The sequence below is a fragment of the Phalacrocorax aristotelis genome, chromosome 12 (assembly GCF_949628215.1).
Source record: "Phalacrocorax aristotelis chromosome 12, bGulAri2.1, whole genome shotgun sequence".
Classification (NCBI taxonomy): Eukaryota; Metazoa; Chordata; class Aves; order Suliformes; family Phalacrocoracidae; genus Phalacrocorax; species Phalacrocorax aristotelis.
In genome coordinates, this window is record NC_134287.1 from 922,454 (window position 1) to 949,935 (window position 27,482).

The 27,482-nt window shown below is 45.3% G+C and overlaps 2 protein-coding genes across 4 annotated transcripts in view; both read right to left on the bottom strand.

Annotated features, from left to right (window-relative positions):
* Nucleotides 1-2,581, bottom strand: part of TM9SF3 (transmembrane 9 superfamily member 3) — a 50,175-nt gene extending 47,594 nt beyond the window's left edge. Inside the window, exon 1 of the mRNA XM_075108100.1 lies at nucleotides 2,354-2,581. Coding sequence (XP_074964201.1) covers nucleotides 2,354-2,566 — 213 coding nt within the window. The 5' untranslated portion in view covers nucleotides 2,567-2,581. The remainder of the gene's footprint in view (nucleotides 1-2,353) is intronic.
* A 3,956-nt stretch (nucleotides 2,582-6,537) lies between these two features.
* Nucleotides 6,538-27,482, bottom strand: part of PIK3AP1 (phosphoinositide-3-kinase adaptor protein 1) — a 51,675-nt gene continuing 30,730 nt past the window's right edge. For all 3 annotated transcript variants that reach the window (XM_075108097.1, XM_075108099.1, XM_075108098.1), the window contains 11 exons: nucleotides 26,720-26,916; nucleotides 24,295-24,484; nucleotides 17,934-18,029; nucleotides 16,298-16,477; nucleotides 15,430-15,492; nucleotides 14,244-14,449; nucleotides 11,888-11,960; nucleotides 11,398-11,553; nucleotides 9,619-9,689; nucleotides 9,321-9,430; nucleotides 6,538-7,157 (listed from right to left, as the gene is read on the bottom strand). In XM_075108097.1, the coding sequence (XP_074964198.1) occupies nucleotides 7,103-7,157; nucleotides 9,321-9,430; nucleotides 9,619-9,689; nucleotides 11,398-11,553; nucleotides 11,888-11,960; nucleotides 14,244-14,449; nucleotides 15,430-15,492; nucleotides 16,298-16,477; nucleotides 17,934-18,029; nucleotides 24,295-24,484; nucleotides 26,720-26,916 (1,397 nt within the window). In that variant the 3' untranslated portion in view covers nucleotides 6,538-7,102. The remainder of the gene's footprint in view (nucleotides 7,158-9,320; nucleotides 9,431-9,618; nucleotides 9,690-11,397; nucleotides 11,554-11,887; nucleotides 11,961-14,243; nucleotides 14,450-15,429; nucleotides 15,493-16,297; nucleotides 16,478-17,933; nucleotides 18,030-24,294; nucleotides 24,485-26,719; nucleotides 26,917-27,482) is intronic.

The window sequence follows — 27,482 nt, forward strand, 5'->3', positions numbered from 1 at the left end:
TTACGTAGTCCTAGAGTTATAAAATAAAAGGACACACATAAAACATTAAGACTCAATTTAAATTAACACAGACCCACATATTATAGCACACATGTATTATTTTATGGATATTGTATATTACTACGTATTATAGCAGCAGTAAAGGTATCAAAAAATTAACCTGCTACCACAGGGCATTAGACACCCAAGTCAGCACTTGTAAACATTCGGCACTCAATAGAGATAAGGCCCTGTGCTTCAGTATTTAAAAGCAAACTGCGACAAGAGGTAAAGACACACCCTCACCCAGATACGACCTTGGGCATACAAGCGCTTGGGCACAAGAAGTTGCACAGTGAAGTGTTAATAAGGAAACAGCAGTGCATAATGGTATGCATTCCTACCAACAGGGCTCAAGTCTCAAAGTTAGTGAAAATTTACATTTTGAAGTTACCAGGTCCTGAATCAGTGTACCACTATTTCCCCTCCACTTTCCCAAAAGCAAGCAGAGCCTCCAAAGTGTAATAAAGCACTTTGGTTATAGAAAGGTTAATCCTCCAACTGCAACCATATTCAAAACTGAAATTCATTGAAATACAATATTTAGGAAGCATTTCCTTCAGGTTCTTAATCTCAAAAACAGTGTGTTACTACAAAACCCTGTTTGTGGCTCATTCATACTAATAATGCTTCCGCTCCCATCTCCTGTACAATATTAAAGTATCAAAATACCTAAGCAAAGCAACAGCCTTCCAGAAAAAGGTAACTGTCTTCCTACAGCAACTATTCCTAACCTACCACGTGATGTTACTAAACTGGACATCACATGAACTAGAATACTAAACCCAGAGACAGAGTTATAATTTTGAAGAGTTGAGTAGTTTAGATTAAAAAGTGACAAGCCTTCATAAAGATTTTGTGATTTCCATTCGTAATTGTTTAGGTAATCATTCAGAAGACCTAAAAACCATCAGAATAATTCACTTTTGAAAGGACAACTCAAAAATCAATAAATTCAATGACAGCTTTATGAAATACTTTTTTCCACAGAAGACTACCAATATTAAATGAATAATTAGAAACCCCTCAAGTCAAACAGGCTTTAAAACAAAGTGCTATGCTGAAAACCATCCCACCCCAGCAGAGACCTCACCCTGAAATACAGGATCAGCAACGAAACTCAGACCTAAGCTAGTTGAAAGCATATCTACTCCTTCAAAGTACTCAACATTAACTTTTCTGTCACTAACTGCAGCACTGATAAATCCCGTTAGCTTTTTAAAAATAAAAACAATCCTAAACAGTTTAAGTCTCGTAAATGCATGGCATTAGGCAACTAATTAACTACTGCTTATACAAAAGCTATCCACACTATGTAACTGTTTCATTAAAAACACTTATGAAGCTTATGATACCGCACCCAGAGAAAGCTGCGTTAAGAAACTGAGCGAGTGTTCACCAGCCCTGCTGCTCAAGAGCACAAAAGTTCTGACAGGCAGGCAGGCAGGCAGGCAGGGCGTTTACTCGCATCCACACTGACCCACTCCACTTGTGAGGAAACAACGACGGTTTTCAGGAAAGCCTCACTCCGAAATCACATCTCAGCTTAGACTTCCACCCTCCCGCCCACCCCAAAAGCCACGAGAAACAACGCTCCGATACAAAATCGGAGGCTGATGAAGCACGGGCACTTACTGCCCGGTGTTCTTTTTGGGTGAGATTGCAAACACTTTAGAGAGCTGCCCTCACGCCAACAGGCGAGCGCCCCGGTCAGCGGTACTTCATGCACCCGTTTTACTTGGGGCGCTCCAAGCCCGAGAGCCCCCACGCCGCTCCTGCTCCTCAGCCTCGGCCCAGGACACCTCTCCCGCCCCGGAGGCGGGCTGGCACGGCGGGACCGCGCTCCGGCGCGTGCTTTTGTTCTGAAGAAATTCAAACACCCTCCCGGAAGAAACGCCCGTTCCCGCAGCGCGCACGTCAGACAGCGCTCCTCAAACACAGCCACACACCTACCAGGCCTTTATCTGCTCCGGGAACGGCAGGGCCCAGCCCGGGGCTGCAGCCGCCGCCGCCGGCCCCGCGGCCGCCACGCCAGCAGCAGGCACAGGGAGTCCGACCGGACCCGACAGCTGCGGCGGGCCTTCCCCGCGCGCCCCGGCGTCCCGCTCCCCCCAAACGGAAGCCGATCCCGCTCAAACTCGGCCGCTGCGACCACAACAGCCCGGACGGCGAGGGAGCCCCGCGGGGCGGGAGCCGCCCACCTGCTGCCAAGCGCCGCCGCCCCGGCCCCCCGCACCGCGCTGCCCGCAGGGGGAGGTCGGGACTTCGGCCCGATCGCTGCCGCGCCCCCGGGGGAGGCCGGGCCCCGCCTCACCGTGTGCTCGTGCTCGTCGGCGCGGGCGCACAGCGGCAGGCCCAGGAGGAGGAGGAGGAGGAGGAGGAGGGGGAGCGGGAGCGCGGCGGCCGCGCGGAGCTGCAGCCCGGGCACCGCCATCTCGGGCCTGGGCCTCCCCGCCGCGGAGCCGGCCCGCGCCCCGCCGCCAACGCCGACCTGCGACGCCACTTCCGCTCCGCCCGGCCACGTCATCCGGCCGCACGCCGGAAGCGCGGCGCCTACGGCGGCCGGCGGGAGCCGAAGGCCAGGCCGGGGCGGGACGATCGGGGCGGCGGGGGCGCGGCCCACCTGGGCACCGCGGGCCTTTGCGGGACTGCGGCATCAGGGTGGTGGGGAATCCGCTAGTGTTAAATAGATTGCATTATTGTAACTGCTAAAATGATATCGTATTGGTCAGCGAAATAATCTAAAATTACTGGCGAACAGCGCGGCCAGCGGCCGCAAAAACGAGTGGTCCTGTTCTCCGCAGCGCTCGTGGAAGCGGAAGGAGCCCCGAGAGGTGCGAACGCCGCGCCCGGCGGCGGGGGGACCCCGGGGCGGCACCGCCGCGCCCAGCCGGGCGGGTTCCTGTCGGTCCCCGCCGAGAGAAAGCCTGCAGGCCTGTGCGTGAGCTTGCGACTCCCTCAAGCTCCAAGTCCTAAGTAAAGAAAAACCCCAAACCAAAGAAAACGACCAAGCCAAAAAGCTCACGGTATTCAGCCTTCGTTGATTTTTAAACCGAACAAATACAGAAACAATTTTCAGAGCATCTCAGGCATAATGTTTATAAAGAAAAAAAGGTGGGGAGGACTACATCATCTTCACAAATATTGCACACGCCAACAAATAGACAGGCAGTGGAGGCCACAAGCTGAGCACAGGAGCTGCTCCACCTATGCTTTGTAGGAATGATGTGAGAACAGATTTCCCTGTTTGCCACTGACCATCGTACCTATACTAAAAGGCTTTTCTGCTTGTGGTCTTACATAATCTACCTTCCCTGAGCCTATTTTAGTGAGCTACATTTACATGAAGCCTTTTCCAGATACTATGTTCGCGATCTCCTGCTTATTTTAGTAGAAGCAAGGTCCCTGCAGAGAGAAGTACTTGTCAAAACCCATCCAAAACCCGTTTGTATTTAAAAATAAAATAAAAACCTAGACAGCTTCGATAACACCATATGTTTCTTTCTAGTCATTGCATCTTAGTCCAAACCAGAGTAGCTTACCCTTGGGAGGCAGAGAGAGGAGGAATCAGCATCTTCAGTTTATTCAGTACTCAAGTCTCTCAGTCAACAAAAGGGCCAGCCAGAGCCATCTGCTGTGGCAGGTTTTGCGAGGCATGCTGTACAAAGAGCAAACACGCTCCCCGGGCCAGCCAGCTGCCAGCTGAGCTTTGTTGATGTCCCTACAGGTGGCCAGGCCGTTTACCTTTTACCAGCAATTTTATTATCTGTTTGGTCCTTGAGCTGTAATGTTCAACAAAAACACACTTCATTCCCACTCTCCCTCTAAGCATATTCTCGAGTGTCCAGCGACCTGGCTGCATGCAGTTGTCCTCTCCAGTCTCAGATTCTGAGTTTCGGTTTCCATGCACTTCCCATCTTGGGTAGAAGCAACACACACCGCACGTTCACCAGCACAACTGGAGTCTGCACATACAAGGACTCCCAACACAGAGCTATAAGAGGATTAAAGCAACTCAATGAAAACAAACCAAGGCCGAACACGTGTTTTGGCAGAAAAGAGGGTGCATCTCTGATGGCCTGCAAGAGAGATGAAAGTCACGCCTGCGTCTCAGTTATTTACCTGCATTTAACAGTGAAGCCATTTTAGCTGTTCCCTTTCTCCTTGATAGGGTGACAGTTTTGCTGTGATCGCTGATCAGTGAGATCCCTAACTAACCCAGGGGACGTTACAAGGAGGAAGTGAGAAGGGAATGCCTGAGGCTACGGCGGCATCTTCAATTTCCCCCCCTTATGCAGCACAGAAGGGGCTGAACAGAGTGCAGTTAAAATATTACTCAGCTCTGCCTCACCCTTCCTCCAAACCAGAGCCCCACTAGCATTTGGTTTTGTATAACAGGTCAGGTCAGACTAAGGAAGTATCGAAGCTGCAAATGGCAGAGGGACTGAAAAGCCACCTACGAGCTACTTCTCAGCAACTCAGATATAAACCATCTCACTGCAGCACTAGCAATAACAATCTAGTTCACAGCCATGTTATTAGGATTGTGCAAAGGCTCAGATACAGTTCAGATGGCCCCCTCCCACAGAATACATTTGGCTATTGCATGCAGGGGGTGTAGAATTAAAAATGAGCTAAGGAAGATAGATCCCTGGGCTGCTTCAGTCGAAAAGCTTTGAAAGGAAATCTTCTGCATGACACCTTTTCATATTTTGCTCTTCCCTTCCTGCCTCGTTACAGTTTTCCCCACATCCCACATTTTTACTTTATGTTGTGCCTGGCAGATGTGGAAGCAGACGAATTCCTTTTATCACATCGCAGCTCCAAGCTCTGGAGCGCAGGCTGCATCCAGCACTAATGCTGCAGATGGGGAACGTCTGAGCAAAACCAGGGAGCTGTGTGCAAACCAAAGCATGTGTGACAGCTGAAGATAACCAAGCTGTTGAATTTCCTCTTTAGTTTATTTCTTCTAACCCCATTTCCTTCACTTATCCATGTTAATAACTAGAAATAACAACTGAAATTTTCCTCATTTCAGCACCAAAACCTCCTTCCCTGCTTCCAGTTTGACCAAGGAGTGTTGGGAACTCTGTTCTGTTCCAAGAGCACAGGAAGGCAGCTCCCACCTCACCATTCCCCTGGCTACTGTGAACAAAGTGCAAACTGTCAGTGAGGGCCTGAAGTGGCAGAGTTACTGGAGAAGGCACTGAGGTCCTATAAAAAAAAAAAAAGAAAAAAAGGGAGAAAAGGGAAAAAATATAAAAAAAGAGTCAGCTCTGTAGCTGCAGGCCTGCAGCACAACACCTGCATCCCTCTGTCATCAAAAGGAGAGGCTTTATGAACTGCATTTGGAGTCATACCCTATGAGTTTAACGTGTAGATGATATTTAGCTTATGCCTATACCCCTGAGAGCGGCAGGGGCTTCTCCACCTTCCCTCAGTGCTGGCTGAGTGCCAGTTGCTGTCTGTCACTCCTGCAGCTCTGTGCATTGGCTTCGCCACCCTGCAAGAGGAAGGAGCTACAACTCTATCACCTGCTCCCTTACAGATTAAAGGGAGCTTACACAACTGGACAGAAGCTTTCCATGCCCTACCTGTACCTGAAAGATCACCTAATACAGATATATCTATGTCCCTCTCAGGGCTGGAAGAAGGAGAATGGCTTGAAAATCAATTAGGTAATGATGCTTAATTCTCCACCCTGAATGTTACCTTACAGAATTCCCATCTGCATCACTCATGGACAACCCAAGCCTTATACTTGTCCCCCAAGGGACAAGACACGCACAGAAGATTGCAAGGCCTGGAAGAAAAAAACAAAACGGAACAACAACAGAACCCCCACCCCAAAACATCTCACTGCCATCATTTGAGTCCATGAGATGAGGAATCAAAATTAATTTCTGCTTTCCATGCATTTGGAACACAGAGAGCCAAACCAGGAAGCTCTCCCTAAGTTTGTAAGCCCTCAGGCAGAAAAAAGGCTGGACACAGCTGTTGCAGATTCACATTGCTAGAAAGGAAGACTAGAGCAAGCAGAGCCCAGCCCCCCGGCTGCCTGTTTCCACTGCAGCCCACTAACTACACAGCTGCTGTTTGTGAGGTGTGTGCGTTGATAATTGGAGACTCACTAGACTATTCCAGAGCACGAAGTGAAACGCCTTCATATTGCTTCTACAATGAACACATGTAAGAGACAGAGAACACAGCATTGCTGTCAATTCCCTCCTCGAATTTGAGAGTCATCAGTCTCAATCATCTCAGAATCAGTCTCAAAATCAGTCATGTTATTTCAAGTAACAACATCCCCAAAAAAGGTTTAAGTACAGTTGGTTTGTGATACTGCAGGTCCCTTACCAGCAGCCTTGGGAATTTTCATGTTAAATGCAGCACGCACACCACCTTGTTAACATCTGTCCTCTTCAGGGAGGGACGGGGAACAGGAAAGGCATTTTCAAGGGTGTACGCACAATATGTTCTTGAATAAAGTCAACTTCGCGTCTTCCCATGGTTTAATGATTGCTGGAGGGAGATTCTACACCTTCTGGAAGGTCAGTATGTGTGTACCCAAAATGTCACACCAAACAGCAGTACATGCACCTGCTCCTGCTGTAACGAATGTTCTTCAAACAAAGTCTTCGAACAAATTATTTTCTTTACTTTTTCAAGCCTGTTTTACAGCCAAGTCCTTGTAGATTGTGTCAAGGGTTTTGGTAACAATACTTATCAGGATTTAGTTTCTAAACAAATCTGTGTTCCTTCTTGGTCAAAGGGAAACTTTGTGTTGGTGCAGGGCTGCCAAGACACATATCAGCGTTCTCCTTCCTAACCACGATGCTTTTTCTTGAAGTCCCAAAGCACCAAAATTCTTCCAAGCAAAAACGTTATAGAAGGCCAAAAAGTCTCAGTGAAAATCATGGGAAAAGTCACCAGAGCTTTAGGGATGAGGAAGGGGAAGAAAACATTTGGCTCCCACTTATAAATAATTTAAGACAACTCAAAAATATCTGTACAAACACACACAGAAACAGAAGAATCTCATATTCCGCAGATGTTGAGAGGTTCAGCGACCTCTTGGGGGCACAGGTGGAGGATAAAAGCCTTCACAGCTTACAGGCCTATAAAAAAAGGCAGAGAATACAAATGCATTAAAAATGGTAGAGAATAGGGTTCTGGATTAACGCATTGCATGCAATAACATCGTATCTAAGAATACTGTAAAGGCAATAGTCATACAAGAAGAAAAACAGGCTCTCAGTGTTTCCTCAAAAGAGCAGGTGCCAAGGTGCCAGAGTCCTGTTCCTGCCCAAGTTCTTTCTTCTGCTATTCGGCTGCAGTAAGTCTACTGTTACTGAAAGAGATGCTATAATACTCGGCTGGAGTAAAAGTTTGGTAGTATAGTAGCTTTGTCCTGAAAACTAGATGAAGAGCAGTAGGAAGAGATCAAAAAACTCAAAATCTTTTGTTCAAACTAACTACCGATAAATTCCAGCAATATTTTTGCCAGAGCCAAGCCAACACACAGAACTTTCTTACAGCATCCTCCTAGAGAAGCTGGCAGCTCAAGGCTTAGACAAGTGTACTCTTTGCTTGATAAAACACTGGCTGGCTGAGCCCAGAGAGTGCTGGTGAATGGAGCTAAACCCAGTTGGCAGCCGGTCACAAGGGGGGTTCCCCAGTGCTCAGTCTTAGGGCCAGCCTTGTTTAATATCTTTATCAATGAACTGGATGGAGGGGATCAAGTGCGCCCTCAGTGAGTTTGCAGACAACAGCAAGTTGTGCAGGAATGTTGATCTGCTCAAGCATAGGAAGGCTCTGCAGAGGGGCCTGGACAGGCTGCATCGATGGGCTGAGGCCAGTTGTGTGAGGTTTAACAAGGGCCAGTGCCGGGTCCTGCCCTTGGGTCACACCAACCCCAGGCAACGCCCCAGGCCTGGGGCAGAGGGGCTGGGAAGTGCCCGGTGGAGAAGGCCCTGGGGGTGCTGGCTGACAGCCGGCTGGGCATGAGCCAGCAGTGCCCGGGTGGCCAAGGAGGCCACCAGCCCCCGGGCTTGTGTCAGCACTGGTGTGGCCAGCAGGAGCCGGGCAGGGATGGGGCCCCTGTGCTCGGCCCTGGTGAGGCCCCACCTCGAATGCTGGGCTCAGGTTTGGGCCCCTCGGGACAAGAAGGCCCTTGAGGTGCTGGAGCGTGTCCAGAGAAGGGCAGCGGGGCTGGGGCAGGGTCTGGAGCACAAGTGTGCTGGGGGGCGGCTGAGGGAGCTGGGGGGTTTTAGCCTGGAGCAGAGGAGGCTGCGGGGAGCCCTTCTCGCTCTCTGCAGCTGCCTGAGAGGGGCTGGAGTGAGGCGGGGGTTGGTCTCCCAAGTCACTAGCAATAGGATGAGAAGAAATGGCCTCAAGCTGCATCAGGGAAGTTTAGATTGGATATTAGGAAAAATGTCTTTAGTGAAAGAGTGGTCAGGCACTGGCACAGACTGCCCAGAGAGGTGGGGGAGTCACCATCCCTGGAGGTGTTCAAAAAATGTGTAGACATGGCACTTCAGGGCTTCTTTTAGGAGGCCTGGTGGTGTTGGGTTGACGGTTGGACTTGATGATCCTAGAGGCCTTTTCCAACTTTAATGATTGTACGATTCTACAACTTACTGAACCTACACATTAAGATTTATTGTTTTAACAGTTAGAGAATTTTATTGGCGTCTGTACTTAGATAAGCCTCTGGGGCCTGGACTTCATAGACTCGCACTGGGTGGATTAAAGGAATGTTTACAAGTTACATAAGCTTGTGGCAGTCTGATCAAATCAAGACAAAACCCCTCAACATCTTTTACAAAACTAGTGCAGTTCTTACTTTGAGGCCAAACATACATGTAAACAGAGTGTGCTCTGAAGAGATCTGAAACTTGTAAAAAGAAAAAAACATCCTAGGGAATGCCAAAAGGGAATTCCCCCTGCACTACGCTTTGTATATTCCAAGAGGATCTTCTCAGGAGGATCAGGTACTAAATCTCTGCCAGGGGCAGGGTTTTGCTCCACCTGGGTCAGTCTTACTATGCAAGTGTCATGTGCTTCAACAGTGCTGCCCCTTGCAGCATGTGAACTGTAGTAACAGCATTGCAACAGGCGTGTTACCAACTAGGAAGCCAATTCCACCCAGTACTACAGATGAGCAACAAGGAACTTACAGTTCCTAACAGCGTCTGTTTATAGATAATAGTCTGGTAGATTTTGTTGAAAGACATATTTCGCTTTCGAAAGCTCATCTTTGAGCTGCATTTTAGCTTTACCTGCTTGCACCTCGAGGAGGCACTCTGGGAGGCCTTTCTGGGAATGGCAGCCTCTCTGCTTGGTGGGTAACTGGGCTACGGCTTCTCATTGTTTCTGGGACTTCGTTGTCCTACAAAATGAAGAAAAGAGGTTACAGACCAGCAGAATTTGGCTCTTGTTAGCTTCGCAACAGAAGCGGATAGATTTTGCCATCTCTGCAAATGCAATGCCATCCCTGAGTTCCTTTTCTTTCACGTGAAAACAAAGCCATGTACCTTAAGCACCGTGGACCAGTATATAGCAGAGGTGAGAGCTTACCTCACTGTCCCCTTCCATCCCACTGCTGACACTCAATATGCTCCGAGTGCTGGAACGGTTACTGGCACTACCTAGAGCAAGTGAGCAAGAGAAAACAAACTGATTATTAAATCCTGGTGATTTAATTGCAAATCAGTAACTCAGGACTCCTTCTAACCTCAGGCTTACCTCTTGCACACATCATTTAATGCTTGTTTAGATTAATTTCTTTCCAATGTTATTTTTCACATGTTCAGGATCCAAACAATGGCATTTCATACAACACAGATCACGGGGCCAAACTGTTCAGTTTTGCTTTCTTTCTAGCAAATTTCTGCCCTATCCAAGTCAAAGCTTTTGGTTAAATACAGCCATAATCTAACTGAAAGGATCCAGTGCCAATATCAGCTGGCAAGTCAGGTAAGTATTTTCACAAGTGCTACACACCCAACATTTATGTGTGTTTAAATTATGAGTCCCCACATCCTTAGCAACTGCGTGGAGGCAGATCGCTCTAAGCACTATCACATATTCATTCCTGGAATAAGTGACTGCTGCAGAGGTTATTGTTCCCAATAGCTGTCCCCCTCCTCCTCTCACAACAATCCTTACTCATCACAGGAACATTTCTTATATTTCAGAGCTAAAAATGACAAGTTCATTCAAACAACCTTCTGCAACCATTTATGCAACCCGTTTAACTTGCACGGACTCAGAGTAGGGAACGTTTTTGCAATAATTCATGCCATCTCTAAAGGGGACAGCAACTCACAAACGTATCCTACACTGCTACAGCTGGTTTTAGTCATAAATACAGTGTTCTATAAGGCTGTGCAATACTGGAACACTAATATTCAGAAACCTACACATTGAAACGGAGGCTAGAGAGGTTTTCTCGTATGATGCAATCCCTCCCTAGCCTTGGTGGGGTTAGTCTCTTTATCAGCTGGTACAAACAGCAGCACTTAAGCGTGGTAAATATTGTGTTAGGGTCCATTCTCACAATCATGCCATGGGAACTCTGCAGGCTCGTTAACATTTCTCTCACAGCTGCTTATAGGGAAGTTCCTGGCTCAGTCAGCTGCCTCTGCCACCTCCTCTGGATGTGTGCCGGCTGTATCTTGCCAAGAGCCACAAAGGTAGTAACCTCACCGGGACTCAAGTTTTGCTTTCAGAGGACCAAAATTACCTTAATGGCTCCTGCAAGAATTGTTCAGTCTGCAGTTCCAGTGAGAATGCAGGGTTTAATTTGCATAAATTAAAGCTAATATAAACCAAAGATAATAAAACCATGCAGACTGTCCAAGCCACTCAAGAGGTCCCACAGTTACCAATGAAAAATGCTGTCCTTTATCTACAACAACTGAAGAAATCACCTGTAGAGACTGGTTCCCAGCCTGCAATATAACTACACCCGTCAGACCCAGAGCACGCTGCTTGCTGAGAGTTACAGCAAGGGAGCATCCTTTTTTCTAAAACAACAGCTGCCATCTACTTTTAAGAACCAAAGACAGATGCCACGCCTTCCCTGAGAAGGCTCAAAGGAATCTTTCGCCCAGCTTTCAGGTTATCCTCCTGCAAAGATGCAGGCACAAATGCCCAAACCACTTGATGTACCTGGAGTTGCTTTTACAGTTTTGAGAATAGCCAGCCTGAGGCATGCAGGGTTTGGGGTGGTGCTGTCAGTACTGGGATTCAGGAACAGAAGTCCTGCCCCCCGAGCTGACTCCAGAGTCAGACTGGGGAAGTATTTTCCATCCAGCTTTCCTGTAGAGAGGGTGACACTCGGGGTTTGCTTACTCGTTGTGCTGGATGTGCTTTCTGTTTTCCAGTCTCCTCGCTTTAACTCCTTTCTTGGTGGGAAAACATTTTTCCTGGGGGCATATTCATATATTCCACATTCTGGTTTCCCCAAAGTATTATGAGAATGTCGAATGGGTTCTGTAATTTCCAAATCTAGAAGGAAAAATGAACAGCTCAGAAGGGTCTATGCAAGTGTAGCCTCTGAGAGCGAGCTTTGCACCCAAGAACAAAGTTAAACTCAGTCACATAACAGTGGTCGTAACTGTACACAAATGAATCAAGACTCAACTCCACAGATGTGGGCATCCTTTCCTCGGTCTGGGAAACTGAGGAGTAAAGCAACTTCTCTGTTTTAGCCAACAGGTACATAAATGGGAATATTAAAATAGCACAAAACTAATACACATGGAGACATTTCTGCCTGAAGAAGCTATTAATATTATTAGCTGCTTCATTACCAGAGAATGACAGAACCAGAGATTGTTACCTGCACTTTTGTCTTTTTTTTGCTTCTCCATTTGCCTCCTGGTTATGCTGTCTCGTAGCCGTTTCAGATTTTCCTAAAAATATCACAAGATATTCTTTTCAGGGCTTTGGATAAAGGAGGATGACCAGCTTTCTCATATACGTATACAAATGTTATATTTCAGCTAACTTTGCAACCAAGCTGTAACAAAGCCTGCTAGACCTGGCTGAAGTCCAAACCGTGTCAACAGGTTTTAATCTATTCCCTTCATAAATCCACGTGTGCCTTTCAGAAGCCAAGTTTTTTCAGATGTTCATTGTGTATGTTAAGGTCAAGTTCACAGCCTCACTGGCAGTTGCGGATAAGCAGCACATCTGGTTTAGAACTCCCTCTATTTTCTGTTTCCACTGGGACTGTCAGGGACTAGAAACTTGTCTCAACATTGTTGGCAGGCAAGTTTCACTACTAAAGCCTGATCACTACGGCAGCTGAATGGAACAGTTTAATCACCAGGGTCGACCCGACAGGAATGGGTGCCCCGTTATCTCAGAGTACTCGTCCTCCACGCGTATGCCTGGGCCCAAGGCCGACTGGCAACATACGGGGGGGGTCGGACCCTCTAGAACTTTCAAGCACCTTCTAGCGACAGTACTGGGCATGCGCCCCACCGCCAAGTGGGAGGCAGGGCTACGCAGAACAGTTACTGACTATGCAAGAGAGCAGCCTTATAAAAGGAGAAACCAGCAAAGACGACGGGGGCGTGTTCTGGAACATCTCCCCCTCCACCGGCCTCAAAGATACATCGGACACCCGGACTCCCCGCCTGGACCAGACAGACTGCCACAGACCTGTGGTGATAGCTATCACAACAGTCCCACTCCCTCCCTCCCTCCCTCTCTCTCGTTCCCTTTTTCACCTTTCTTTTTTCCTCTTTCTTTGCTTTTCTCTCCTGTATCTATTTCTGGCCAAATAAAGCGACTTGGCACTTGACTCCGTTTTGAGACTTAATTCTGTTCCCGAGAATGTAACAGGAACCTAGTCACGGTAAAACTTTGGAGTTAATCAGAAGCTAAGCCCAGCCGCCCCCAACCTCCCAGAATTATCTGAGGTCGGTTGGAAAGCAAGGGGGTTTAACCTCTGCCAAACTGTTCAACCCAACAGTGGATCGTGACAGGCACCAGCAAAGAAACAAGACCCACAATCATATAACTGCACAGTCCTTTCTGTACTAATGAACAGGTAATTCTGACTGCAGGGACAGAGGAGGCTGCCACGCATCCCAGAGTGGGAGGGACAGTTCAGAAAGAATTCAGGATGTCCCCACTGAAGCAAGAGGGGACACCTGGAAATGTAATGGGAGCAAAGACTCTTCACCATTGTGTTGCAGCATCCATGTAAGAGGAGGAAACCCCTAAACAGGCGAAAAGCAGATGGAACAACTGCTGTACCACATGGCAAGATCTGGAGCAGAGGTTTCGAAAGCTGCTAGTGGGATTGGGTATGCCACCTCATCTCTGCTACAACCATCTACTAAAGTAGCACTGCGTTCTTTATTGACAGAAGAAGGGATTCTTCTGACTGTTTCTGGGTAGAGAGGACCTTTCCAAGTGAGAATCAGGAGGAGAAAAGTCTTGCCTTTGTTTTGACAGCTTCCAAAACAGCATCACACAGCGGAGACCAGCACCTCAAGCGTGAGAGCAGACTGCCACAGCATGAACAAAAGGCTCCAAAAGAAGTAGGCAGTGGTTTTAAAAAGGAAGCCCCGCTCTAACTTGAGAATGGAAATGTTAAACTATGACTGCTGGTTCCACCAGTCATTATGCTGCTGCTGCCAACATAGTGACTCCCTCATTCAGCTACGCCACGCAAACACTGTGCTTTCACTAATGATTATTGCTAGACCCTGCCCAGCTGCAAAGAACAGGTAGTCCCAGAGCCATCAAACATCCACAGAGGGATCAGACAATCTACAAGATAGGACTGTAAAGCCAATACACCACCCAAGACACCAAGCCTTCTCTGACCTGAAATGGATAAGAACTGACAAGCTAAATGTTCAGCACGGAAGTCCCTGCCAGTAGGTAGGTGCTAGGTGACCTCAAGAAAGGTAATTTAGCCAACTGGATTTCACCCAGTTCCTAGTGTACAAGTCTCCAAAACCTAACAATACTACGGCAAGACAAACAGATCTTTAAAACAGCTACCTGCTTGCAGCTACATGAACAGCCCCTCCGTGTCATGGGAGGACTCTGCTAGCTGGGGCACTGTTAGCAGTCTTCCTGCTCCAACCAGGAAAGAAATGTACCCCCACTGAACAGCTTGTGATATATACCTAGAGGGACAGCTGTATTTCTTAAACAGTGGAATAAGCCTGTACCTGCTGGAACCGGAATGATTCTGATCTCTTTTTCTGGTTCAGTTGCCACTCCTTAAAATGAAGTACAGCTTCATCAACGGTGAGTATGCCCATTTTCACTTGCTCCTGTAATGTAATCAGCTGCCGTTGACCTGGAGTTTTCATTCCAGCAAATGGATCATATATGCTTGATTGAGACAGTTCCCTTACAGGCCTGACTATTGTCTCTGAAGAGAGAAGAACACCAAAAATGTTACTGAACTTGTAGCATCTACTCTCCTCACCAAATACAAAGAAACTCAAGTACTCTTGAGATAGCAGAGATGAAAAAAAAAGAAATCAATATTACAGGCTGAATGTTTCCCTAACCAGAATAGTGTTTTGTCCTTATGCCATCCTGCCATTTGTCAGGGCTAAAAGCCCAGCTGAAGGGTAGCCTCGTATGCAAATATGTCCCAGGGATAATCTCGGTTCTTAAAAACATAATTTAAGTGAATAGCACAAAACGTATTCCTTAAAGTGCTCTGCTTCCTCACTGCAAAAATCCCTCTCTTCTCAGCAATCCATAAAACAGAGCTTTCACCTTGGCAGTCACAAAGCTAGGCTCTTCTTAGGTAATCTGTGAGTATACCTCCAGAAAGGGAAACGTGAGAACTCATCCTACTGATGCTGGCTCTTTGTAACTCATTTGCAACATAAAGAGGAGTCCCCAAACGCATGAGATAAAAGCTCAGGTGTGGTTCCTGGCACACTGATAGCGCACAGGGAAAAGAGATGAAAGAATAAGGAGTACAGTTTTGGAAGCGCAGAGATCAATGGCAAGAAGTTCACTAAAGGTTAAATTCCAGGAAATAATCATCAACAGGGATTGGCTACATCCAGATGATCAAAAGTGGAACGTTGACTCCATGAAGTAATATGGGCCACAACATAAAAAAAGACTTCAGTGATCATTATGAACACGACTGAGGATAATCTCCAAGGCAGAAGATATGTACAGTATGTGATAAAAGGGTACCCACCTCACACCCAGCAGTTATAAGAAGTTTCCAATGTCATAGAAGGTCAGAAAGGTTGGGTCATTCACATAGGACCCAGAGCCTTGTAAAATGGACTATTCTGACAGCATTTCACACAAATGAAGCTATCCTCAGCCGATTTGCTTTTGGATTACTGGAAAGATTTTCAGGGTGAACTTCTGACTTACCTTTCTTAACCCTTCCTCTAGGGACATAGAGGTTCTCAGGTCTTTGAGCTTTCTGTGCAAAAACTGTAAAACAAACACTCTTTAGATACTGAAACGAATCTCATGAAGACAGAAATAGCAAGGATGAATATGGGAAGCATACACAATTCTGCACTGCGTTACAGCCTCTGTTACCCTACAAAGTCCATTGAAGAAAACAAGATAAGGAGTTATATAGTAGAACTCCCCTCCTATTGACCTCAAAGAATTTAGATCAGCGACCTCTAAAAGAAATCGACATGCTTTCCCCACAGGCCTGTCATGGGGGAAAGAGGAGTCACTGAAATTACTCTCCCACATGTTACTGTAGTTTTTGTTAGAATGTTTGTAAAATTCGACCAAGATTTCCAAAACTGCCTAGCAAACTAGGAGGCACAATTTTCTTCCATTTCAATTAAACCTCACCTCAGAGGAAGGTATGGAGGTATAGAATCATGTCCTATGCAAATGCTATTGAATTGATGATACCATTATAGAGGAACAATGTCTCAATCTATTAGCTTGACTGCATCCTTATAACATCAGGATCTTTCCTCTTTAGTTTAATTTGTTTTTACTGTTTGGGGGCAATCTGTCGTCCTACTGTTTTCATTAAGAGCAAGCTCAGGCCAAGACCTCAGTATACAACATCCTCAACATTCCCAGAGTAGGCAGAAGATGAAAATCAGATCTGAAATTGGACCTCAAAGTCATCTAGCTCCAGAGCCAAATAATCCAGGGGTCTCAAAAATGCGTAGATTTTTTCAGTGGTTATCTGGCACCTGGAGCCCATGTCAAGGCCATTCTACAGTTAACTAATCTACAGTTTTGCTTCTGGTACCCAACTCACTTTTGGAGATGTACAGCTCATTGTCCGTCTGTGGAGAGCTGGATTCTGGTCTTGGAACAGGAACTGGAGGTCTGCTAGCCATTTCCTGTGGAAAAGTATCTTGTTCCACTGAGTAGTATACATCTTCACCATACCGCTGGTAAACTCCTTCCTCTGCATCTGGCCCATCCATGCTACTGCCTACAGCAGAGTAGAGTTTGTAAGAAAAACAACCTGGCCACTTTACTGAACACTGGATCCCTCCAGATGCGCTATGCACCACATTCTTACCAAGCTGGCCATTTCACAGGCAAAAACTTTCAGTTTTGCAGCGATCTGAAGTGCCAAAGCCCTTCAAAATAGGACTTGATAAAGTCATTAACATCTATTAGCATGTAAGCGTTTGCCACTAAGCCTGTACCACCTGTTTTGGTGAAGAAACCATAGTGGAAAATCTCATAACTGTTTTTAAGAACTCAAGGAAGAGTTAGTTCAATTAATGCCAGTTAATTAACATATAAGAGTTAACAAATCAAACAGAGCACTGGTTTCCAAAAGCTACTTGTGATGGTCAGCAAAGTACTACCGAGAATTATTCCTTTGTCTGAAATGAGCAATCACCATCAGCTGACAACATATTTCATCTCAGAACAATGTGTCTCAGAAGGAGCTGGGTACGTACGTCGGTACGTAACAAGCCCAGCTACCATTATACCACCTCATAATCTCTATTCTAGTCTTACTCCTAACATGACTGCAAAATCATCAAATGCTGTCACACTTGATTTAAAAGCTATTTTCCCTCTGTTTGCATGCTAGCAAAAAGAATTAAGAGCCCCTAGACTAACTCCCTACTCTGTTACCAAGTCACAAGTGAATACCCTGGACTGACTTTCCTTTAGTGATGTTGTAACACCTAGCTGAGTCTGCAATGGGTCTGCCAGAGCATGGGTGTTGGCAGGGAAAACAGAACAAGATATTAAGAGCCCCAGACTTAATCTTGCTCTGATTCCAGCTGGGTCACCCACAAAAAGTGAGCCTGTGTCCAATGGTACATGGTGAGTCGGGAAAAGGCTTGGAGAACTCAGTCATGCTCAGTGGGGATAGCATGGAGTTAAGGTCTGGCTTTGGTCAGAGAAGGCAGAGGGAGCACTGAAGAGGCAGAGCGCAGATCAGGTTTGCGATCCAGCAGTTCTTTTCCTCTTTCAGGCTGCTGTTTTCAATGGATGGGCTTTCAAATAAAGTATTTACATTAAAATTCATCACTAGCTTGTGCTGCTCTACTTTATACTCAGCCTCTGCCCATGAGGGGAGCCTGCATCCATCCACATGAGGACACCAGAATTGATTCCCACCAGATAAGGACACAAGACAGCCATTCCTTAATAGATACCAGCTGTGTGCTTGCATTCAGTGGTAGGCAGGGACTGGAACTAGAAATCTCTCCTCCTCTTTGGTGAGAAACTAACCACATTTGTGAAATCAACTCACAAGCTACTTTTCCCTATTGTGCCTTGTTTGTACCCACTAAAGCAAAGCTGTCCATGCCAAACAGCACGGACTAGCTCCTGTCCTTAGCAGATCATGGAGAAACCACAAGTTCCATTTAATTGCTTTAGCTGTGCTACTGCCATCCCTCTCCCCAAATAGGTCTCACCTTCTAAAAACTTGCGGAGCATTGAGTCTTTTGTAGTTAGAGAAACTTCATCTCTAGCAACTGGACTGTCTGGTTTGGACTGAAGCATCTCTACATCTGAAAAAAATCAGAAAGATGAACCTGTTCATTATGCCCTTAAATATGTGGAACAATGTAATATAATATAATAAAATGATACGGTATTTCTGACTGGACCTTTGGTTTATGGTGAAAATCAAAGAGGAAGCTAGGCAACTGACCAGACATTTGCCTCAAAAAAGGCTCCTAAGTTGCTACGTTCAGCCCACTCTGCACAAATCTTTGCCGGCTGCCTGTCGCTTACACTTGAGGGTGACTAACGTTGCTAATTAGGGAGTTCTGACAAGGCTCCAAGCAAGCACTGAAGATTAGCTGTTATTGAGAGTGTGTTGGCCAGGTGAAGCTTTTGGCCTCTGCACAGGGCTCCTGAGATGCCAGACGAAGTGGAAACTGTGACTTGGCAAAACAAGACATTAAGGGCAGTTTGCCCATGACACAGAAGATAATATTTGTTTTGCTTATTGGATAAAAGTCAAAACAGCTGGCTGAGTTAATTAGTTGGACTGGAAGGTGTTTAGAGGGTCAGATGATAACTTAGTATTGAGAAAGCAGAGACAGCAAACATAGAGAAGGATATTTTGTTAAGTCAGTGTTTGACATGAAGAATTCTGATTAAAAAAAAAAACCAAAGGGTCAACCTCATTGTAACCCTAAAACTGATCCTAAAATTAAAATAAAATCTTAGGTAACCATGCTCATAATGATATTAAAACCAAGAGTGATAGAAATAAATTGTTGAGGCTTATTGATATAAGTGAATTTTTGAGGCATATCATGAAATGTCTATTACTATGTAAACTAGAAAATTTGTGTTACATGTAATACAAAATATTTCTCTATAAATATTTTTTTTATATTTGCTGACCTTTCTTATCTTTTTCCTGCAAAGCTGAGAAGATTATGAGAAAGGGAGAAGAAAATGCTAGCAAGATTATGCTTTGTTAGAATGTTGCAGGGTTTTTTAAACAATACTTGACAAAGGACCCACTGACAGTCATGTGATGCACCCAACCAAGCTTTAATCTCAGAAGAACACCTCCAGCATAGCCCCAGCAATAGTGCATGCCGAGTGGACTAACCATACCAACAGCTTCTCAAGAGCTCTGCAGTTCATGCCAGGTTGCGTGCTGCTGGAGCTATATTAGGTTGATGGTGAGCAGATTAAAGTTCACTTAAGTACCGCTGCATTACATGGAGGCACAGATTTGACATCTGAGCATCCTAAAGAATCAGCACTACAGACCTGTATTTTTCTGTAGAGTGATTTTTCCACCTTGCAGCCACCTTGATTATTTTTAACATAGCTTTCAGAAATGAACTGCTGAAAAATACGGGCCCAGAGAGAAGCCACTACTCCATGGATTTGGGGGCAAAGAGAATGTGAAGGGGGTGCAAAGTTCCTTTCATTCTCTGTGGAGGGAACACTGTCTTCCCAGTTTTGGCTGTGCTCTTCAGGACTACTAAACCAGTAGTGCCACAGGATACTGCAGGGTTTGTTTTTTCTCACACAGTCAATGTAGTTAAATTCATCAACCAATTAGTACTCCTTAGAAGACATGATTGCCACCTCACTACCCTCTTCTTGCACACAGAGGAGACCTAACATCTCACCCATGTACAAAAATTGAGACCTTGTTCTTGGCTTCATCAGTGACACCTTCTGTTTCACTTGCTGCAAAACCAGGCTAGTGAGACAGAAGTGACAAGAAGGGGGTGCACACAAATGTTGGGTACCACAGGAAAGGTCCCCAGATTTTCCTGAGGCTGTTGGTGAAAGCTGGTCGGAAGGGTTAGCGGGAAGAGGGTTAAGTAGTTCCTAGATGTCAGAAATTAGTAGCTAAAAGATATTTATTCAGAGTTTCAGTTTCCCTTTGCAGGGTTTAAGGCCTCAGAAGGGAACTCAACCAAGCTGCAGACAGACAGACATATAGAGGATGAATTAGGACTTACAGACCCTACACAGCAGCTAAAATATCCATGTGTGGGCACCTGTCAAAAAGTAATAACACCCTCCTCCCTTTAAACATCTGCAAACACTAGGTGCCAGGTATCCCTGCACATGAAGCAAGCTACCTCTTTACAGAGACCAGTCCTTTATTATTCAAGGCAAAGGCTTCAACATGTTGGCATAAATCACAACTCCGAACTTTATAAGCAGTTATATTTTTGTGCACAATTATCTCAGTTTGCTCAAGGATGACAAGGAGGCTGGTATTTCTTACATTAACTATGAAAAAAAATCAATGAGGACAGTGTTGAAAGCTTGGTCTCAAGAGAATAAAAATGGTGGAGGAGGGAGAGGACACACAAGAGAGTGGAATAAGTGCATTACAACTTATTTATATGTCAACTAACATCTACTCTTTAGGTGTTGGGAGATCTGCAAATTACAGGTTAATAGACTTTAGTCAGCTGAACCTCTCTAGGATAAAGGATTAAATCTCTGCATGAAACTCACTGTCTAGGGTCTGAGCGTCCACACAGTTCATAGGCAGAGAAACACTGCTGAGAGTCCAGACTTGTTTCCACCAGCCCTTTACTGCTGCCACTGTCTGACCTCAGACAGAGGAAATACAGCCTAACTCTTTCCCCAGGTAAAACAGCATAACACCACACACACAAACCAGGCAGTTTAATCTTCACACAAACCAAACAGGTTTTCAGCACTTCCAAGAGTCCTTGCTCTCAGATCCCCTCCTGCACGCAACTCCAGCCGACTCAGAATACTGTTTTGCAAAAATCAGCAGGAGGTGCTGGTAAAAGGAAAGCAAGAAAAGCAAAGCACTTTATCTGATGCTGTAGCTCATACTACCAGACTGATATGACCGAGATAACCCTCCCTTTTTGCTATTCAGCTGTTGTTTGCTACAGTGTGTGAGTCTCAGCTAATGGACATTTACCTGCAACCTGCGCTAACCTGGAGCACGTGCTGGAAAATTATGTTTGACTTCAAAGGTATTTGAAAAGTGTAATAAGAGGGAAGTGCTCTCTGAAGTGGGAACAATTAGGTCAACGATAAGAAATTAAATAAGGCAATTCGATCTCATTATTGAAGAACAGCAAGCAAGGTAACAGCAGGAGCCAGTAAGTTCCCACTCATTTGGCTAGGCATACTTTAGGATCTACACTGCTCAGAGCATTAAGGCCTACCTGGGAAAGAACGCTCCCCTCCAACAGAAAGGGAGGGTGTTCTGCAGATGAACAAAACTTTTTCTGTTTTGTTTTTTTTTATTCCATCATTTATCTCAAAACTTAAAGAGACAACTAGCAACCCAGTACAGGTGTGCGCAACTCTCATGCAGCATCAGTTTAAGCAAAACTGGGTCCTTGCACAGCTTCTGCACTTTCTCTGTAAATGTTTCCCCAGGAACAAATGCACAGAGAGAAAAAAACAACACATAAAAATGCATTGAAAAACCAGAAGTGCGATGAAGAATACAAGAACCAACAGAACACTCTGGTATTCAATTATTTGCTACTACTTTTAACTCATTACAATGGCTCCAGTCCTATATTACCTTATTCTCAAACCAGTTCCTGCTAGACAAAATTGACCCTGTGGTATCCAACCTTCCTTTGATCAGTCTCTGAAAAACTGTGGTGGAAGCACACCTTGATCACAATGATCGGGCCTGCTGCCATAGCATGGCTACATTTAAAATAGCCCTGGTATTGTCCTCTACACCACAGCCGTAGCTACTCATGTAAGGGCTACTCTGACCTGGAGAAAGTACCGCAGCAGAAGTTGATTATGATTTCCTAGGAAGTTTTTCATCCTCACAAACCTTTAAGTCAGTATAAAAGCTTGAAGCCTTTATTTGTGACAGCAGTTCTAAACCAGCCAGCACTCCCCCTAATTTCACTGAGGGTTTGCCTGCGTGCTGCTATTCTAACTAATATTGAAACACCTTCACTTTGAGAGAACCAATCTAAGTGTTGACCATTGTGCCAATTTAACCTTACCTGTTATAATACAGGTAGATTTTAAGCACTGTTCAGACAAGCTGTAAATATTCTTTGGGCAAAGACTAAGGGACTACATAAGAAAAACATATTTTTAGTAAAAGAATCCTGAGTGGAAGGTAACAGAGATTTGTGTGCAGGAGCAATACCCGAGGAGAACTCCAGAAGAAGCAGGACACACGCTCACATTCCTTGATGAGGTATTACAGATAAGCCATATACAGCATCTCACCAATGAGGAAAACATTTTAAAATGCAGACTCATTCAGCTCTGCTTTTCAGTGAAGGGATCGTCAGTACCTACTTTAGGGACAGCTTGGCTTTTTACCTTTCTCATCCTACTAGCCCTGCAGAGCCTGCAGCACATTTGCACACCAGGAGAACTTTCTGGTGCTGATCCCAGAGACCTCTGCCACCCTGCTGATGTGGCTGCTTCCTCTAAAGGACACATGCCTGCTGGGCATTTGCTAGTAAAGAGGCTTGAGAAAAGCAGCGTGACGTAGGCTTCAAATGCACAACCTTTCCCATCCCATGGCAACCTTTCCTGCTCTCCGTCTCCATGCCTGTCAGCAAAGCAGGCTCCATTTCATGTATCCATCCAAAACATCAGCCAAACTCCCTCCTGAGATCTGTCAATCAGAGTAAGTGAGGGCAGGAAACCCTGTGCACTTGAATTGTTTAACTTAATGTGGATTGTTTGACAGAAATAGGCAAGTGGACACGCACACAAGCAACTGAGACAGCAGACTGGAGCAGGTGGTAATCTTCAGCAGAGAAGAAGAAACAAGCACCTTAAAACAATCAGTTCAGAACTTTCTACCAACAGTCTGCAGGGCTGGCAAATGGTTCTCTCAACAGGAAGCAATTCCAGTCTAAATCTGAACCAATATGAGAATATTTTCAGAGAGGCTTTTCACGAGTCCAGTTCAAAAGTGATAAAGCTTGATTTGCATCCACAGGAGAAAGGAATATCCCCTGCATAGTTTCTGGGAGATCTGGACATTTCAGGGGTGGAAGAAGACAAGTTGGGCTTACTGGTTTTAAGCATGTTTTTTTCCTCCTCCACAGTCAATCAACCCCATTCGGAGGTGCACTAAGTGCAGCCAGAGTTTCCAAACATCTAGAAACTCTCACCCCCATTACTGCAGGCAGGAGCAGCTTTGTTCCTTAGGAGTCCAACCGGCCTTACTGCTTATCTCCATCTGAAGGCAGAATAATCCTGGGTTTGCTAGCAAAACTATGCCTGCAGTGGCCAAACAAAGCTTCACAGAGAAGAGTTTATAATTTCAGGGAGAGAACTGACAAAGTCTTCTGGACCCCATAATCAACAAAAATGTGTTTTATAAAAAAATGTGTTTTATAAGAGGAGAAAACCAGCCCAGGACAGGTAGGGTCTGTAAGCAAAAGTGTTACAGTAAGAAAGCTTTTCCCCTGAGGCAGCACACTTAAAACTGCAGAAATGCTAGAAGTCGTTATGCAGGTACTTAAACTATAATAAGCTAGATTCTCTACTCATCATGGGCATCATAAAATACATCAGTGAGGTGAAGCCAGACCAAACAGGCAGGTACGTAAGAACAGCAAATCTACAACTGCTTAACGTAGGTACTTAATATTGGCAATTGGCCTCACTGAATATTAACAGAATGGCGAAAAAATTAAACATCTGCATATTTATCAGAATTAGCTCTATATTTTTAGCAATAAACCAAGTGGATTAGAATAATGATTTTTCAATTATAATCTTTTCAGTACATATTTTTTCGCTTGCTTTTGTTCTCAAGCTGTTGAGGTGGAAACTGAGCTCTTGTTTTTCAGTTTCCCAGTTGTCAGTAAAATCACATCTTACACAGTGTTCTTTTCACCATTGTCTGTAAGTCAGAGAGTCCCTACCTCCCTGGATCTCAGGAGGGAGAAGCAGGACATGGCAGAAAATTTAGTCTCTTCCAAATGCTCATTTACTTGCTCAGGCTTCAGGAAGTCCTCAAAGCACTGAGGAAACAGCTCTTGATCTTGTACACTGGCAATCAAATAAACATTTAGCGCAATTTTATCAGCCAGCCAACATCAGAACTGGAGCATGGTTTCCTTGTGGTGAGAGCAGAAAAACTATAACCAGCCCTTACTGTGAAACTCAGCTGAGTCACTACTATGTATAAGACAGACAGACCAGCTTAGGTGTCTTGGACAGGGGCTCTAAGCAACCTGGTCTAGTTGAAGATGTCTCTGCTCATTGCAGGGGGGTTAGACTAGATGACCTCTAGAGATCCTTCCCAACCCAAACCATCCTACGCTTCTGTGATTCTGTGAATATACATACAAAGATCTTCTGGGGCAGCAGGGACAAATCCAGCCATGGATTCATAAAGCTCTTCATCGGAGCCAGGATTCAAGGAACACTTCATTAGCAGATCAGTGGACAGATGAGCCATGGACTCATAAACAGATTCATCCTCCTCGCCTTGCATCAGCTCTTCCTTAATGTGACTCTTCAGCATATCTGCAGTTTCCTGGAGAGGAAGGAGGGCAAGAAAAAAAAAAAACTGTTGATGTTGCATTTAAATAAAGAATCTGGAGAATCAAAGCAAGCAAAAGATATCTCACTCTCCCATCACTGATGGGAAAAACCATCTAAAAGCAGCCCATTCCCAAAGACTAAGGCTTCTTAAAGGAATTAAATCCCCACTACAGCTGTCTGGGCCCAGCCTTCAATTCTATTTTGTAATAATAGGTAATGAAGGTGAAACAAGTTGGTGCTGACACATTCTGAATAGCCATTACAGCCTCTCACCCCCTCAATTTCTTGTCCTACCTGATGTCTACAAACTACTAGAATATAAGCAAAGCTCATTCTAAAAATACAAATGCTTGTCAAAGGCTATTTTGGGGTAAGCAGAACTTACCACAAGGGGAAGAGCTTGCCACACACAGAGCGCTTACAAGAAAGCAAAATTTTAGCTTTGGTGTAGATTCAGTTTCAGTTTCCTGGCATGTAACACCCAGAGTGGGAGCACACAGACCCTTTTCTATGAGATTAACAGGAAACCTCGCAGCAGGTAGCTGTTCATGTAATACAGGCGACTTTCGATTCACAGGACAGTAGAACCCTTTCTCACATATTTGCAACATGAGGTGGGGGGGAGGGCAGTGCAGATCTTCACCAAACTGCACAAGGGAACAAAATCTAAATCTTCATCCCAGCCTCCTCATCAAGCTCCAGCTATGTCACAAGCACAGCCATCTAAACCTGATGCAGTAGTACAAGATACCCTTCCATCCACAACCGCCACCACACAGGCCTTCAATCCACAGGGCGCGTGTGTCAAAACTGTCTACACGTGCTTCCCTCCACAGTCAAAATGGGTCAGGAAGGTAGCTCATGTGATGCTTTAGGGAGGTGCAGAGGAACTTTTGCCAGAGAGAAAATTAAGTGAGTAACGGGGTTTACTGGGATTTTCAGATATCCATATTAGTGGTGCATCTAGTGACTACTTTGCAGTGGACACACTGGTGCAGATCATTTGCGTGCTCCGGTACTAAGCTGCACAGATAGCTTGATGGTCAGTCAGCAGGATCTACTCTTAGCTCTGTCACTGTGCTGATGGAGAAGAGGACATGGGAGGAGCACAAAATCGCAATAAGAGGTTCAGAGGACTTTCTAAGCATCTCTCACTTACCCCAACACAAAGATTTTAATCACACAATTTACAGTTTCTGCAGCCCTCCTGATCTCAGAACAGTGAATGACCTTTATTTAGCTCTAAAGTATAACCCTGAATTCATGCTTATGTCAGGAAGCAAGTCCCAAGTCTAAGAACCACCCATGCCTCCTAAACAGGGCTTAAACACTACTGTAATTAACTGACAAAAAAAACACACTATGGCTGGCAGATCTATCACCCACCATTCAGGCAGCTGTTAGAGACAATTACACACAACTTTTCAACTGAAAGCAAAGGCAAATAAAATCTGCTCAAGAATTCACATGACCTGAGTCAAGGAGCTGCTTGTTATTTTGAAGCATACAGGCTGGAAGCAACTCAAATGGAAAAGAAAGGATAAACCCCATGCACACTGAAGGATCCCACAGAAATAACTGCCTGGTGCAGTAGGAGTCAGTGTCATAGTCTAGAAAAGTCAGAGTGCTGTTTTCTGGGGATGGGGTTAGCTCAGAGAGAACTGAATTGTGAGTTGGGGTCTCAGGGAGAAAAAGTAGGGAACAGACAGCTGTCCTAACGCAGGAAGAAATGGATTTCAAGTGAGACAGGCAGACTACACAGATCAGCTGTGAATGAGCTAATAAACAATCCAGACTGTACTATGACTAATCAGAGCGCACCTCAGACTGTACCTTTCCAAACATATTCTGCTCCCATATTAGTCCCTTAAGTGGGATGAAAGGACTGTAGTTTTCCCAAGATGAGATGTTAGAAGAGTACACCAGGCACGAACCACACCCCTACAGAAACTTCACTGGATGGATTGATGATAAAGAAACCCAGCATGGCAGCCTCTGCTTCTGTATAATTTCCTCTGTGCAAAAGCCCCAAGAATGTACCTGCTCCAGAGATGCACCCAATCTTCCAGCCTGGAAGCTTTCAGCATGGCTGGATGTCTGTCTTCTACACCACACCACACCCTTTATTACCCCATCACTCTGGCTCCCGCAACACCAAGTGCTAAGCTTGGTGCCACTGCCCACACCTGCTGTGGAACAATGCAGAAGGACTGCTGCTTCCTCTTACCACATATTCATCAATAAATTGGCGGAGGTCCTTGAAACCATGCTTTTCTGCTATGGTATTTGGATAGTGGCCATATTTGTTGGCTACACTGTAGGCCTGCAGCGCTCCAGGGCATGTAAGCAGCAAGGCAGTGAGGTTCTTCAGCCCGTATCTTGCAGAAAAGTGAAGCAGTGTTGGCAACTCCTCATCCCTCTGATCTGTGAGAACAGGAGCCTGTTAGAATGTTTCTATCTAGCAGCAACAGAGCCAGTAGGTGAGAAACGAAATTCCTAGCAAACACATAGACCAAAGCAGGTGTGAAAGCCCTGAAAAGTATATATATTAGTTTCAAAATGGAGCTAAACTGTGCACAAATTAACTGATGCATCTAGTGCATCTCCAAGCTTAAGTCCTATGACTTTTAGTGGGGAATCTGGCACTGCAATAGTTTAATGTAGGTAAGATCACAGGTTTGCAAGGACCTCTTAGATCATCATTCCAGTAGGATCCAGCTGCTGTAAGGCAACGTATCATGGTGCTACACCAATCCAGCTGCTGAGTGCCCACTCTGCAACTTAGTGCAGAGTCATGGGGCTGGGGGAAAAGGCTGGAGAGAAATGTCACATGGGACTGGGAGAAGAACAAGGGAGAAAATATGGGAGACATTTTGGGGACCATCATCTTTTCACTTTGTTTGAAGCTGTCTACATAGCTGCATTTGTCTCAGTGAAAGGAAGTGAGACTGATGCATGTAATAAAAAAGGGTCACCCAACCCAAATGGCA